The sequence below is a fragment of the Netta rufina genome, assembly GCF_964035555.1.
Source record: "Netta rufina genome assembly, chromosome: 3".
NCBI lineage: Eukaryota > Metazoa > Chordata > Aves > Anseriformes > Anatidae > Netta > Netta rufina.
The window spans coordinates 58,520,702-58,535,076 of NC_140125.1; the positions used below are offsets into that span (position 1 = coordinate 58,520,702).

The 14,375-nt window shown below is 41.4% G+C and overlaps 1 protein-coding gene across 1 annotated transcript; it reads right to left on the reverse strand.

Annotated features, from left to right (window-relative positions):
• Positions 1 to 6,858: 6,858 nt before the first annotated feature.
• On the reverse strand, positions 6,859 to 12,694 carry GJE1 (gap junction protein epsilon 1; the record flags this gene model as incomplete). The annotated part of the gene is given in 6 exon segments (XM_084284427.1): positions 6,859 to 7,116; positions 7,120 to 7,254; positions 7,674 to 7,829; positions 7,833 to 7,851; positions 12,269 to 12,367; positions 12,660 to 12,694. Coding segments are annotated over 6 exon segments (702 nt in total).
• Positions 12,695 to 14,375: the final 1,681 nt, after the last annotated feature.

Here is a 14,375-nt window from a genome sequence, read left to right on the forward strand (position 1 = left end):
AGGAATAAAGGCCCCAACTACCAAAAGGCAAGTGCGGCAACTGTTAGGGTTAACTGGATATTATAGACAATGGATAGAAGATTACAGTGGAAAGGTTAAATTTCTATATAACAAATTGAATAGGGATGGATTACTCAAATGGACAGAAGAAGACGAGGAACAATTAGAGAAATTAAAAGAAGAACTGATGCATCCACCAGTTTTAAACTGTGCAGCATTAAAAAAAAAAAACAAAACATTTTTCTTGTTCGTAAATAGCACAGAGGGGACTGCCTATGGTGTACTAGCTCAAGAATGGGCAGACAGTAAAAAACCAGTAGCCTATTTATCTAAGCTATTAGACCCCGTTAGTAGAGGTTGGCCCAGCTGCTTGCAAGTAGTGGTGGCAGCCGCCCTACTAGTGGAAGAAGCACAAAAGATTACATTAGGGGGAGAAATAAAGGTTATATCCCCTCACACTATACGTGGGGTGCTGCAACAAAAAGCTGAAAAATGGATAACGGATGCAAGGTTACTAAAATATGAAGGGATCCTAATATCCTCACCCAGATTAACATTAGAAACGACTGCAGCACAAAACCCTGCTCAGTTTCTTTATGGTGAACCAAATGAGCAGCCCGAACATAATTGTCTTAGAAACATAGAAGAACAAGTGAAATTGAGGCCTGATCTGGAAGATGTAGAATTGCCTTTAGGGGAAAAGATATTTGTGGATGGATCCTCAAGGGTAGTCAAGGGTAAAAGAAAATCAGGGTACGCATTGGTTAAAGGAAAAACATTTGAGGTAATAGAATCAGGCCCTCTGAGCCCGAGCTGGTCAGTGCAGGCTTGCAAGCTATATGCCATGTTAAGAGCTCTGAAATTATTAAAGAACAAAAGCGGAACAATATATACAGATTCTAAATATGCTTATGGAGTAATACACACCTTTGGGAAAATATGTGAAGAGAGAAGACTTATAAATTCACAAGGAAAAGGACTAATTCATCAGGAGGTGATTCTCCAAGTTTTACAAGCCTAAGGAGATTGCGGTGGTGCATGTGAAAGGACACCAGCGAGGGCTGAATCCCCAAATCAGAGGCAATAACTTAGCTGATCAGGAAGCAAAAAGAGCAGCCCTCATGTGCATATATGAAGTGACTAAGAGAGCAGACTGCCCGAGTTGTGGCAAAGGGAAGGATTTAAAGAAATTTCCATGCTATGATTGCTGGAAAGACTGGGGAGTAGAAGGGATTGAATGTAATTGTTCGGAGGAGGAGAGTCCGCTTTATAGAAACTGTCACAAGCATGGCCCAGCCAATTCTTTATGGTCTGGTGGGCACGTCCCCCTCCCCTTGTTTTGTTTTACTACTGTAGAAAAGGAAAAGATGACACAAATGGGGATTCGAGAAAATGAAAAAGGAAAATGGGTACTACCTGACGGACGAGAAGTGTTACCAAAATCAGTAGCTATGAGGGTGCTATGGAGATTTCATGAACAAATGCATTGGGGCGCTCAGGCGTTAGTAGATCAATTTGCCATTAATTATATGTGTATAGGGATATATAACATAGCAAAGGGAATTGTTAATGAGTGTATGACTTGTCGGAGGGTAAATGCTCAAAATATGAGAAAAAGGGTTCCGGGAGGACGAGAATTAGCCCACCGACCCTTTGCAAGAATTCAATTGGACTTTACTGAACTTCCCAAAACAGGAAGATACAAATATTTGCTGGTAATCATAGACCATCTGTACTGGGTCTGTCTGGAATGTTAACTTTCCCGGCAGCAGCCCATACAGTGCTGTGCTCTGCACTTGTAGCTGGAACAGCAGTGTTATCACACCAGTGTTGTGTCTACCGCTGAGCAGCAGTGGCAGAGCATCGGGCCTTTCTCTAACTCTCCTAGGGGGTGGGCAAAGAGTGAGGAGAGAAACATCACTAGGGCAGCTGACCTAAACCAATCAAAGGGATATTCCATACCATGTGATGTCACACTCAGCAATAAAAGGTGGAAACAGGAAGAAGAGGGGAGGGGTGGGCTCTTGTTGGGAAAACGTCGGTCCTCCTCTCGAACACCGGCTGCGTGCGTTGAGGCCCTGCTTCAAGGACGTGGTCAATCATTGCTCATTTGTGGGAAGTAGAGAGTAATTTCTTTCCTCTGCACTTCCGTATAGCCTTCATTTATTTTATTTGTTTGTTTTCCTCCCTTCTTTTTATTTTTCCCTTTCCCCCTCCCTTTTCCCCTTTCCCTTTTTATTTCCCTTTAGTTAAATTGTTTAGTTCATAATAATCTTTATTTAATTATTATTATTATTTCCCTTTAATTAAATTATCCTTATCTCAACCCATGAGTTGTTCTTTGCTTTACTTCTCCCCCTCCTCATCTAAAAGAGGGGGAGTGAGAGAGCGGTTGTGGGGTTTAGCTGCCCAGCACGGTAAAACCACCACACCATCTTACAAATTTTGTTGAAGCATTTCCCACGACAAGGGCTACAGCACAAACTGTAGTGAAAATATTGTTAGAAAACATAATTCCCCGATATGGGATTGTAGAAGCAATAGATTCTGATAGGGGACCACACTTTGTGTCAAAAGTATCCCGTGACACAATGAAAGCTTTAGGAATCAAATGGGAATATCATACTCCCTGGCACCCTCAGAGCTCGGGGAAAGTAGAACGGATGAACAGGGAAATTAAAAAGCAACTCACCAAATTAATGTTAGAAACAAAAACCTCTTGGGTAAAGTGCTTGCCGCTAGCTTTGTTAAGTATCCGCGTGAAGCCCAGGACTGATCTGGGAATCTCCCCTTTTGAAATGCTGTATGGTATGCCTTATGATCTCGAGATACCCCTTGATCATCCCCACCTACAAGATGATCAATTAAAAACTTACCTCACACAATTGATAAATAGACGCAGGGAATTACAGAAAAAGGGTTTAATTGCGCAACATCCCCCTTTGGATATGGCAATCCACAAGATACAGCCTGGAGATAAGGTCCTGATAAAAACTTGGAAAGAAGTTACATTAACACCACAATGGGAAGGCCCCTATGTTGTTTTGCTTACTACAGAAACAGCTGTCCGGACTGCGGAGAAAGGATGGACACATGCCAGCCGTGTTAAAGGACCCGTCTGTGATGAGAAGTGGGAGATCGCTTCAGGAGACAAAGGCCTGAAGCTCACATTGCGACGGAACCAATAGATACCGTAGGATAAGGTAGAGGCTCTCCCCTGAAGAACACTACTGCTGCTGAGAAGAGTTGAAACCTCGTAGTTGGCTGCAACCCAACTGACGAGAAAGGCAGAGGAGTGAATAGGTGGGGAAAGAATGGGCCTCGGTCGTCCCTACTGGTATTTGGGGGTCCTAGCAGTGACCGTATCCTGCATAGCGACTCAACACCACCCCCACCAACCTTTTAAATGGACTTTAAGTCGATTCGAAGATCAACAGGTTATTGCAACCCAGATAACATCAGGGGGGCCAAGCTTTACTTCTACACTATGTCAGCTGGTCCCGAGGCCCCGATGCTGGGAATATATGGGATTTTATATGTGCCCGAGTTCGAATCCTGGAAAGGGGTACTGCAACTCCCCTAATCAATATCACTGCAGCTATTGGGGTTGTGAGACTATAGCCCCTAGTTGGATACCGGGATATGGTAGAGATAAATACCTAAGGGTCCAATGGGGTCCATATGGGTGCATTCCACCACAAGGGTGGGGAGGACGTGGAAACTGTAAATATCTCTTTTTAAATGTTACCCAACCCACGGATAGAGGGTGGAACATGGGAAGAGTGTGGGGAATGAGGTATACGGAACCTGGAACTGACAGGGGAGGACTCATACTGATAAAGAAGGAAAAACCCGAGACTTCCAAGGTAGTCGGGCCTAATAAAGAGTTATTAGGGGAAAGTTAGATACAGTGACTAAGTTGCGGGAAGGATTAGAAAAACGCAAAAGGGAAAATGAGGCTCATCAGAATTGGTATGAATCCTGGTTTAATTCTTCACCTTGGCTTACCACACTATTGTCAACTATAGCGGGACCTTTATTACTAATAATAATAGCATTGACTTTTGGGCCATGTATTTTCAATAGGGTAACTGCAATTGTAAAAAGTCGATTAGAAGCTGCTCATCTTATGCTTGTGCGTGCTAAGTATGAATCTCTTGAGCAGGAGGAGGACGCCGCAGAAACTTTGATGCTCAGCAAGCAAATATTGCAAAAATTCAATGAACAAAATATGTTAGAAAAAGAAAAAGGAGGGATTGTGATAAATTAGTGGGGGTTTGTTCATTGTCTTTGAGGAATTTGGAGAATCTGCTGAGGGGATAAGGTTGCACAATTTAACGGCCTTGGTAAGGGGGAGGATTAAGCGAACAGATAGCAGGAGGGGGTGTTGGGTAAACATCCTTGAGTGAAACAAGACTCTGTGAAATCCCTTACCACAAGACATCCTGTCGACCCCCCTCTCAACAATAGACTGCGCAGCCTCAGCCAGTTCGACAAGTCCCGATAAGCTGGAACTCGACTGCTATAAAACAGCAACCCTGGAAAGGGAAGTTGTGTGCTGTTGCGGAGCGGAGACTCCCCAGCCGCCCAGCGCTGTTTTGCTTGTGTCTGCTTACTTGATTAATAAAATAATTTCAATAGACCAGAAAATTGTGTGGTCTAATTTATAACAGTTCCCAAATCTTTGTTAAGTAGTGACAGAGTCACTGCTCAGTGCATCTGGGGGAGGAATGCCCCTGGGTGAGTAACAATCCCAGGCACCAGTACACATTGGGGACCACTCAGCTGGACAGCAGCTTTGCAAAAAAGGACCTTGGAGTCCTGGCAAATATCAAGTTGAACTTAAGTGCCCTTGCTGCTAAGAAGGCTAACAGTATTCTTGGCTGTATTAGGCAAAGTATTGTCAGCAGGTCAAAGGAGGTGATCCTTCCTTTCTTCTCAGCATTGTTGAGGCTGCACCTGGAGTACTGTATCCAGTTCTGCCACCCATGCAGTACAAGGGAGACCTGAACGTACTGGAAAGGGTTCAACACAGACTCACCAAGATGATCAGGGGGCTGGAGCCCCTCTCGTATGAGGAGAAGCTGAGGGAGCTGGGTCTTTTCAGCCTGGAGAAGAGGAGGCTCAGGGGGGATCTTATCAATGTGTATAAATACTTGAAGGGAGGATGCAAGGAAGATGGATCCAGGCTCTCCTCAGTGTTGTCCAGTGACAGGAAAAGAGGCAATGAGCACAAACTGGAACACAGGAGGTTCTGTATGAACATCAGGAAGCACGTTACTGTGCAGTTGGCTGAACACTAGCACAATGGGCAGCCTAGTGTGAGTATCTCATCTTGAGCAGAGGATTGGAACAGAAGGCCTCCAAAGGTCCCATCAAAACCAGCCATTCTGTGATTCTATGTCTGAGTCTCTTGGCATATTGAGATTCAGAACAAAATTGTTCAGTTGCAGAAAATTATTAGCAAAGAAGAGGAGATTTTTTTTTTTTTTTTTTCCTCTTGGAAATTGAGGGTATTTGAAAAACAAATGAAAAATAGCCGATTGTTATGACTGTAATTTGTCCATATTTTATGCAGGAAGCTATCTCCTCCTTTCCATTTCTAAAATCTGATTTTTTCCATGACCTCACTTCAGCACAAGGAATGAAATTACTTCTAAGCTGAGGTACCTATTAGTCCTTAAAATGAAACTGTAGCACAAGAAAACATCTTGTTCTTGTCCAAACCTAGAAAAATACACATATTTCATTGAATGATTTCTGTATGCAGACTTCTTTTTAATTGTTACACTAGCAACTTAGTCAAAACAATAGCTAGTCAGATATGACATTGCAGAAAATTTGACGGGTCTAATTCTGCAGTCATACACAGGCAAACCTCTCACTGAAATCATGACTGGACCAAAAAAAGACTTCTTTTTTTTTTTTTTTTTCACACTTTTAAGCTTCTTGTGCAAAATGAAGTCATAAAACCCCTTTACTCTTTCAAATTGTAATTGTACAAAATTGGTAAATGCTTTGTGAAAGTGCTCCATTTTTCCCTTTAATACTGCATCTTAAACCATAAGTATATGTTCCAGCAAGTTACACACACACATAGAAAAAAAAACAAAAAACAAAAACAGAACAAAACAAACAAAAAACAACAAAGGAACCCTAAAATTTATTTTAAATTCAAAGGATAATGAAGGCAAGACATTCAAATCAGCATGAAGAGTACCATGCCAGTCTCTCACTTCTAAAAGGAGATTCACAACTAGCGGGTGACTACAGCTGGAATGCTGCACCCTAGGCTGATACCAATGAATGTGTTGTCACCACAGTGGATTGCAACAGTGGTGCTGCTTGGGAAAAATGTTTGAACAGTTTCTGATACTTAGAGAGTATCACATATTACTGATTAATTCTCAAACCATATGAACATGGAAGGAATTTGGAATAGCTTTTCCTGGCAGGCTGACAACCTTATTAACCAGTAACAAGCAAATTCAATTGCATATGTTAAGAAAAGTACCATATTCTATGAAGCTGTCAATAAAAATATGGATATAAATAACCTCCTCATCACAAAGACATACCTCTGGAAGACAAATTACTGTAGGCAGCAGGTCATAAACATATTACTTGTGTGAATGTTATTATTACCTTTGTCCTATACATAGAAACAAAAATTATTCACATAATGAGGTGTCTTTTAGATTGGAATTAAGTGTTAGATGACTTCTCTTTGGCAGTAATCATGAGTGTGATTCTCTTCTGCAATGCTGCGTAGAGGACAGGAGATTTTTTTTGTTATAGCTTTAGATCTTTATAAATATGCAGGTGGACAGGGTAATAAATGACTAAAAATGATTGACATCACTGACTTTTTATGAAACATAGCCTTCTAAATGTGATCTCAAAAAATTCAGCAACACACAAGACCAATGTAATCACAGTGAATGTGTATATAGCAGGAAGGAAAATTGTATTTTCAATGCCCTCTGGCACCATGCATGAAGTAATGTTAGATGTTTTATCAAGTGCTGCCACATTACACATGTATATTGCATTCACTTCAAAACCAAAAAGTTGAGTCTGAAGCCTAAAAGCCACAACTTCAAGAATAATCCTTAACTAAACAGAGAAGATATAAAAGATAGTGTAAAACATCTTCTGGAGGATGTTTTCCTGTTTGATGCTCTTACATGTGGCATAAAGGTGAAAAAACGCTCTGGGTGCCATTACAATCACCAGCTGTAATGCCCAGAATACCTAATCTGTAGCAGAAACATTGTTAGGTCATTTAAAACTGCATTAGGATAGCTAAAGTTGGCACATGCTGGAATAATCTGCAAATCTGTTTTTTAAAAAAATCAAATGTATAAGAACATAGGTGACACAGTAAAGGTAGAAATCACTGTTATGTTTCAACTGGAAAAGCTCACTTGCTTTCTGAAAGGTCTGGATTGTTGTTATGAAGGACAGAAAGTACAACTCCATATTTAGTCACAAATGCAAGGTCATTGAAAGGAAAGTATCCATTAAAAAGCTAAGTGATAATTAGACCAATCAGTTAGTGCTTCTTATATGGAAAAATTATGTTTGATTTTTAGGAGTTTATTGTCTTAGTATTGGATCTCTACAATAAAAAAAAAAAAAAAAAAGAGAGAGAGAGAGAGAGAGAGAATTACATGAGGAATTTTAGGGCTGAACTGGTTGTAACAGAAAAGATTAACCTCCCTGTCATCTGGGTCACAGCTGAAATGCAAGGCCTCATTTCCATAAACAGCAAAGCCCAAAACACCAAGGAGAAACATACGGACTGAGCCAAAGCAAAGGGTGTGGAACTAGCCAATTACCCTCGGTGGCCTGAGTTGCACATCACAGAGTTATTCAACATGAAAACAAAAATGAGCACAATAATTATTGTTGGAGGCCTACTTGCTCTTTATCACTATCCAAAATATTTACTTTATCCTCCCTGTTTTAAAAGGAAAGAGTTTGCCTGTGAAGGCAGTGGTAGCTCTCTAACAAAATAATGGCTTAGAACAAGTTATTTTTGCTGCATGTTTTCTATAAACACTCATTTATCTAACCTTTATCAACTAATCTGTCAGTTTTACTACCCAGCCCACTCAAGTCTTTCTCCCCTGGCTGGGGGGACCCACAGCCCTAGTTGCCAGGTACCGATGGTCACACCTCAGCTGTGGGAGTCCCCCGGCACCACCACTTTCCCACCCCAGCTGGGATGCTGACAGGTTCAGTTTGCAGCATCTGGGGTTATTAAGTTAAAAGTATTTTATGTTTAAAGTCCCATAAAAAAGAGGGATGTAGCCAAACTTGGAAGTTGTTGGTCCAAGATTAGCTGAGTGCTCAGTTATGAAGACGGTGAAAAATGCTTCTGTGACTGTGTTATTTACTACACGTCCTTTGTCAAGCAGTTAATTAATGTCTATTTATCTCTTGGAGGGCTGTAAAAGGTGTGTTAGTAGTGAGACTGGGTTTTTAAATTTTTTAAAAGTGCTCTGCTGCATATAGAAAATGCTAATGCTTGTGTATATTACATCAGTTACAAACAATATCTCACAGTGGTATGTGATCAGCAATAAAATATTGTGCTTCTTAGGGTATGTGATGAACCTTTACATTTTAAAAAATGCAGTAATTACAATTGCTGTGCATTCTTTTTCTTCTGCTCATAATACATGTGGAGCTTAATTAGCATCCAAAGCAATTTCTATTGTTCCTGCAATACTATAAAATCACTAAATTAGCTCAGCATGCTGGACATATTTTTAATATCAGTAATATTTTAATCATTTAATTATTTTAAAATGTCAGTTGCCATTGAAAACCTATGGTTGAATGTACTTTAAGAATATATGTAGTGGTATTTTTTTTGCCTTTTTAAGCAATGTTTAAAAAAGCAGTAATGGAGAAATCTACTAGTTTCTAAGCTGAGATAGATCTTGCAATGCTTTTTATTATGCTTTATATATAGTAGCCATTATTTTCATGTTAATCCATGAACATGAATCTTCAGTAAACACTACATTTGGTTAGGATGATTTTGATTTCATTATAGATAGAAGCAATATTTAAGGACACTTTCTGGGTAAAAAACTGCACTATACAAATGTTACTCTATAGCTTTTTGTTGTTAGTTGGAGATAAGATAACTACTTATCTGACTGAGTCACCTAATCTAAGACAATCAAATCATTCTTTGTATGACTGCAGTAACAATACGGAAACTTGGACATCTGTCTTGTGATAAAGATGCTAAGAGTTAGCTGGCAATGCTCTGCTCTAGTTCTGATAGCACATAATGACTACAGCTGAACTGAAATTAAAAATGAATTTTGGAGAGGCTGTCAAATAAGCCTGATACAAACCCCATGGGTGTCTGTGCTCGAACCCCACTGACTGTGATGAATGGGTCCATAATAAATCTGTCAGATTCTTAGAAGTGGTTCAAACATGTGTCGTATGAGCTAAAGTACAGGAAGCCCATTATCTTCCCACTAGGAGGAACGGAAAGCAGTGATTTTTCTTTTGTCTTGTGTGTTCAATAATGTGTTTCATAACACTGCATTAAGAGGATGACTTGAGATGGGAGTAGTGTAAACTGGCATTGTGCCTTCTGAATACTGTCTACTAAGGCAACTCAAATAGTTCTTTGAGACTTTCTTGACAGAAAATCTTTTGTTGTTGTTGTTTTGAATTTGCAGGAGAGGCTGCCTGTTGGTTGTCTATTTCACACAGATAAGACAGAAGATGTTGGTATCCTTGTTTCTAAGTGTGTCTTTACCCTGTCTTGTAGCTTGAGGTTGCAACTCAGCAGTGTGCTCTTTAACCTTTTAATGAGTTTAAGTTCTACTGAACAATCACAGTTAATTAAAAAAATTGCACGCATAAAGATGCACTTTTGCTTGAAGTTTGATAGGGATGAACTAATACTTTAACAGTAAGCAACCAGTTCATTGCTTTATTAGTGTGTTTAAATGTAATGACACATATTAACATTATGAAATAATAATTACAATGAAAGAAGACTTTTTGAAAATAAACTAGTAAGATAAGATTTTGTCTGCCAAAAGAGAACTCTCATGGCTAAATCTTGTAAAATAGCCTCTTCTCTCAGCTTTGGTTTGCAGAGTTCCCTGTGGATCAAAGCTTAGGGCCAGTGGAGGCCTCTGCTAGGTACAGATTAGTGCCTCCACTGCAATTCTGACCTGAGATGGAGGCTGGCTCACCTTCAGCTAGGCCAGGAGGCTCGTGGTATCAGTGACTTCCTCATTTCCTCCTGACTGTTTTATGTTTAGCATGAAGAGCATTGGGCAAGACCACATGCATCTTACAGGATGTGTCAGGGTGCAAAGGCTGAGAGCTGAGAAGGATGGACAAAAGAGAGCCTGGGTTTATTACAGAAGGGTATGGCCTTAGCCATGGCACTCAGTCTGGGAAGGTGCATGTCATATGTTAAGTTTCTCCATCACAGCTTTTTTTTTTTTTTTTTTTTTTTTTTTTTTTTTATGAATACAAAATTTGTAACCGAAAAAGCATATTTTAAAAAGTTAAGAAATAGGCACAAAGAATCACTCTCTTGTTATCTTTTCTACAGTCCTCATGTCCAGTAATCCAGTGTGGCTACTTCTTCCATTATCAGGAGTCTCAGGAGAACAAAGGGCTGCATGGCACATATCTGACATCATTTCTATTAATTAGCTTGCTGTTTAGAGCTTGTCCCTGGGCAGCCATAGTTGTATTTGGCATTTCTCTTTTGAACATAAACAGTTTGCTAGCTCACGCTGTTTGTGACGTTCCCTACACAAAACCACAACAATTCTTTTTAGAGTAGTTCTTCCCACATCCATTTCTCCTAGGGAACCCATTGGCATTGCCTATGAGATGATTAACTTTCAGTGCTGTTTTACTAGTAAAAGAGTCATAGGAGTTTGATGTTTAGATGTCTAACCTTAGAGTTTGGATTCTATGCTAAGAGATGCAGCCTTAGAAGCTGAACGTTGTCCTTCTTCAAGGTTCCCCAGTATAGAGTATTACATATCCAGGGAGATCTTTGTCTCCATCCTCTCTCAAAGTCCAGCTACTGCTTGAGCTCCTTGAGATCCTGCTACCCACATAGAAGCAGTGGAAAAGCCTGTTATCTGTTCTGAAACCTGGGGAGAGAGAAAGTGATCTATTTCTACCCTTTAAATCATGTCCTCTTACTCCTTAAATAGATCCTCTGACTCAAGAAGCTGGAAGGTAATGGAAGTCTCTGCCAAAACAATCTCCCAAAAAAGAAAGAAAGGCTATACTCATGTAACAAGAAAGAAGACATGACTTACTTAAGGTTATTATATATCCAGCTGTCTGGGAGAACTCACTCTGCACTACAATGCACTTTTCCCAACTGTTGGTCTAATGTCTGGTGCTAGAAACTTTTCCCAAAGGTTTGGTCCTTAATGTTCAGTGTTTTAAAGTCAAATAATAGTTGTTGCTTGTTTTTTTTGTCTTGTTTCTTCTTCATGTGACTGATGATCAGGCTTTAAACATGATCACTTTCAAGGCTGTATTTAAATGCAGCTACACAGTTCTCTCACTCAGTTTGCAAGCCTGCATACTTAATTACAGGCTACTTACTGTAGGTAGTTTTAGTGGCAGATATACTTGGATCTTTGTGGGACTATGCAAAGTTTGTTTTGATGTGCAAATCCGCAATTAGCCCTTGGAGTATAAAGTGCCTCAAACTGCCTGAATACATGGGAAGGGAACCCTTTTCCCTGCTGTTAGCACGTCTCAGTAGAGGGCGTTTGTGAGATGCGTGGAGTTCTTCATTCCTACACAGACTTTTGGCATCCCTACATTTGGGAATTACTGATGAGGCAGATTTGCTTCCCACGTTTCCCAGTTGTCACAGTCCCTGCCCTGTGATATTGCACTCCCAGATATGCTCCCTCTGCGCTGCCTGATTTCAGTTTGTGCGCAGATTCTTTCCCACTAGGGAGACACACCTGCACTGCTCATTCTCTCCTTTGCTCTTGTGCTAAAATTTGTGTCATAGCTGCAAGATGAAGTTGTCTCTAGACTATAATCTGAAACAAAATCCAAAGAGATGGATAGATTTTTTTGTTTGAAAAGAGAATGACGAACAGTTTGCCTGTGAGGATCTAAATTCCGGCTGTTTTATGTCAGGGTCTGTGGAGCTTTTCCCTCTTCTTTTTGCCTCTGCAGGAAATTATATTCATGCTGTTTCAGTATATTCTCTTGCCTTTACACAGACATCCGCTGAATGACATTAGAAACATAATCTAACTTTCTGTTTCCTTTGAGCTGGAGACACTCATAGTCTCCAAATGTTATTTCCTTGCTGTTTAGAGTTCTGAAAACACAGAGTAGATACAATCAAGTGCTGGTGAAAATCAGTAAGGTATATTCCTGCTGAAAATGTTCCTAATTCTACCTAATTCTAAGGAATTCCATACTTCAGTCTGGATGATAGGTATAACTTACTTGGGTAGAAGAAATTATCCTGGAGGACAGCAGTGGGAGTGTAGTTTCAGTGCAACAAAACCCAAGGGGTCTCACTTTTTTCCATTCAAGCTGCAAGTGAAGTTTATGCCAACAGAAGCTTTAAATTGTTCTTCTGTTGATATTCATGTAAAAAGACTCACCTTCTGGTGTTTTGGTAAATTGATATCAGATACATGTTGACTTTGAACTATGGGATATGGGAGTTACACTGATTGTTCACATACAAGCCCATTTTCAAATAATTAAGTGGAAGAACAACAGCTCATATTCTGGGCTTACAGGGTTAAAGACAAATATTGGATCCAACCAATGGAAATCAAAAAGAATGGTTCAGATTGCTTGCAGAAGCATGAATATTGATGTTCCTAGCAAAGTCTATGTGCACTCAAAAAAGCAGAGGATGCTTTTGTGATAATTTCCAAGCAAATTGGAAGGCTGCCTCAGAGGGAGTGTAGATGAATTTAATACAGTGTGGAGGAAAGCACTGTCAGTGCCAGGAATCACTTATGAGGGAGATCCATGACAATTCCTATTACCTGCCTAGTAAACATGAAGTCTCTAGCCTGATTATTTCCAAGCACTAGCACTGACTTTCCAGAAGATAAATCATACGCAGGCCATGTGTAACTGCACATATGTGGTACACCACTTCCGGTATTTCAGTGCTCATACTCATTCTCCCACTTCAGCAAGCCATCCATGCATTCATTTTATTTTTCCATATACCTGTCATAAACCTCTAGGGCTTCAAGAGAACTATTTCAATAATATGAGCAAGCAAGGTCACTGCAAACTTACACATCCTCCTTCCTGAGAAGAGGAAGGGCAAAATCAGTCCATGGATAATGTAACTGGCAAATGCCGTTATTCCTCTGTGTTAACTCTTTATCTTGAAAACTTGAGTGCAGTAGAACTGTTTGTCTTGCAGCATAGTTGCACTGCTACCTGAATTCATGGCTTCTGCTGGAAATAGATGGAACTGTTTGTAAAGTCAATATATGTACATGCACTAGGAAATAAAATATACTACCTCAATGAAAAGCAAGAGACACTTCATAGAAGAAAACGTTATTATCCATTCAGATATACAATTTGCATAAAAAGTGATAGATTATCTCATCAGCTTTCCCCATGTCCCTATCTGAGACTAATATGTGTTACAGTTTGTAGAGTAAACCCCAAAACTTTAAAGGTAGCTAATGTCTTTCAGTAGGAGCTGTTCAGAACCCACATATGGGTGACAGGAAGAAATCCCCTTCATCTCCAAGTCCGTTGCTCCTCGGTACCCTGCGTTTCAAAGTGCTGTGGTTTCAGCTGCGTGAACTGGGAAGATCCGTGCTTGGAAGACGGGTTTCCGAAGGCGAGCCCACCTCTCACCCGACGCCGTGGCCAGCTCTCCGGCTTCCCCAGGCGGCGCCTCTCCGGGATGGCAGCGGCGGGGAGCACCGTCCCCTTCGGCCCCTCCGGGGACATCCCCATCGCTCGGGGACGGGGACCCCCGCGGCTCCCCTCCACGCAGGGCCCTCCTCGGCGTCTCGGGGCTGGGGCGAGGGCACGAGCGCAGGCGGGAGGGCGGGGAGGCTCCTCCCAGCACCGGGTATAAATCGGGGCGGCGGAATAGGGAGCGGGGCTTGCTCTGCGCCTCGCCCCCCGCTAGGGAGCCAGCCGCCCGCCGCCGCCGTGGGGACAACAGCACCGGCGCCACTGGACAGCTCCGGAGGCTCCGCCGCGGCCCCGGGGGGCGGCAGCACCGCGCGGGGGGGCCGGGGAGTCCGGAGGGGCGAGGGCAGGCTGCTGTCGTGATGCCTCCTGCTGACCCCCAGGCTCAGGATCTCGCCCTCCTGCACCCCCGGGGA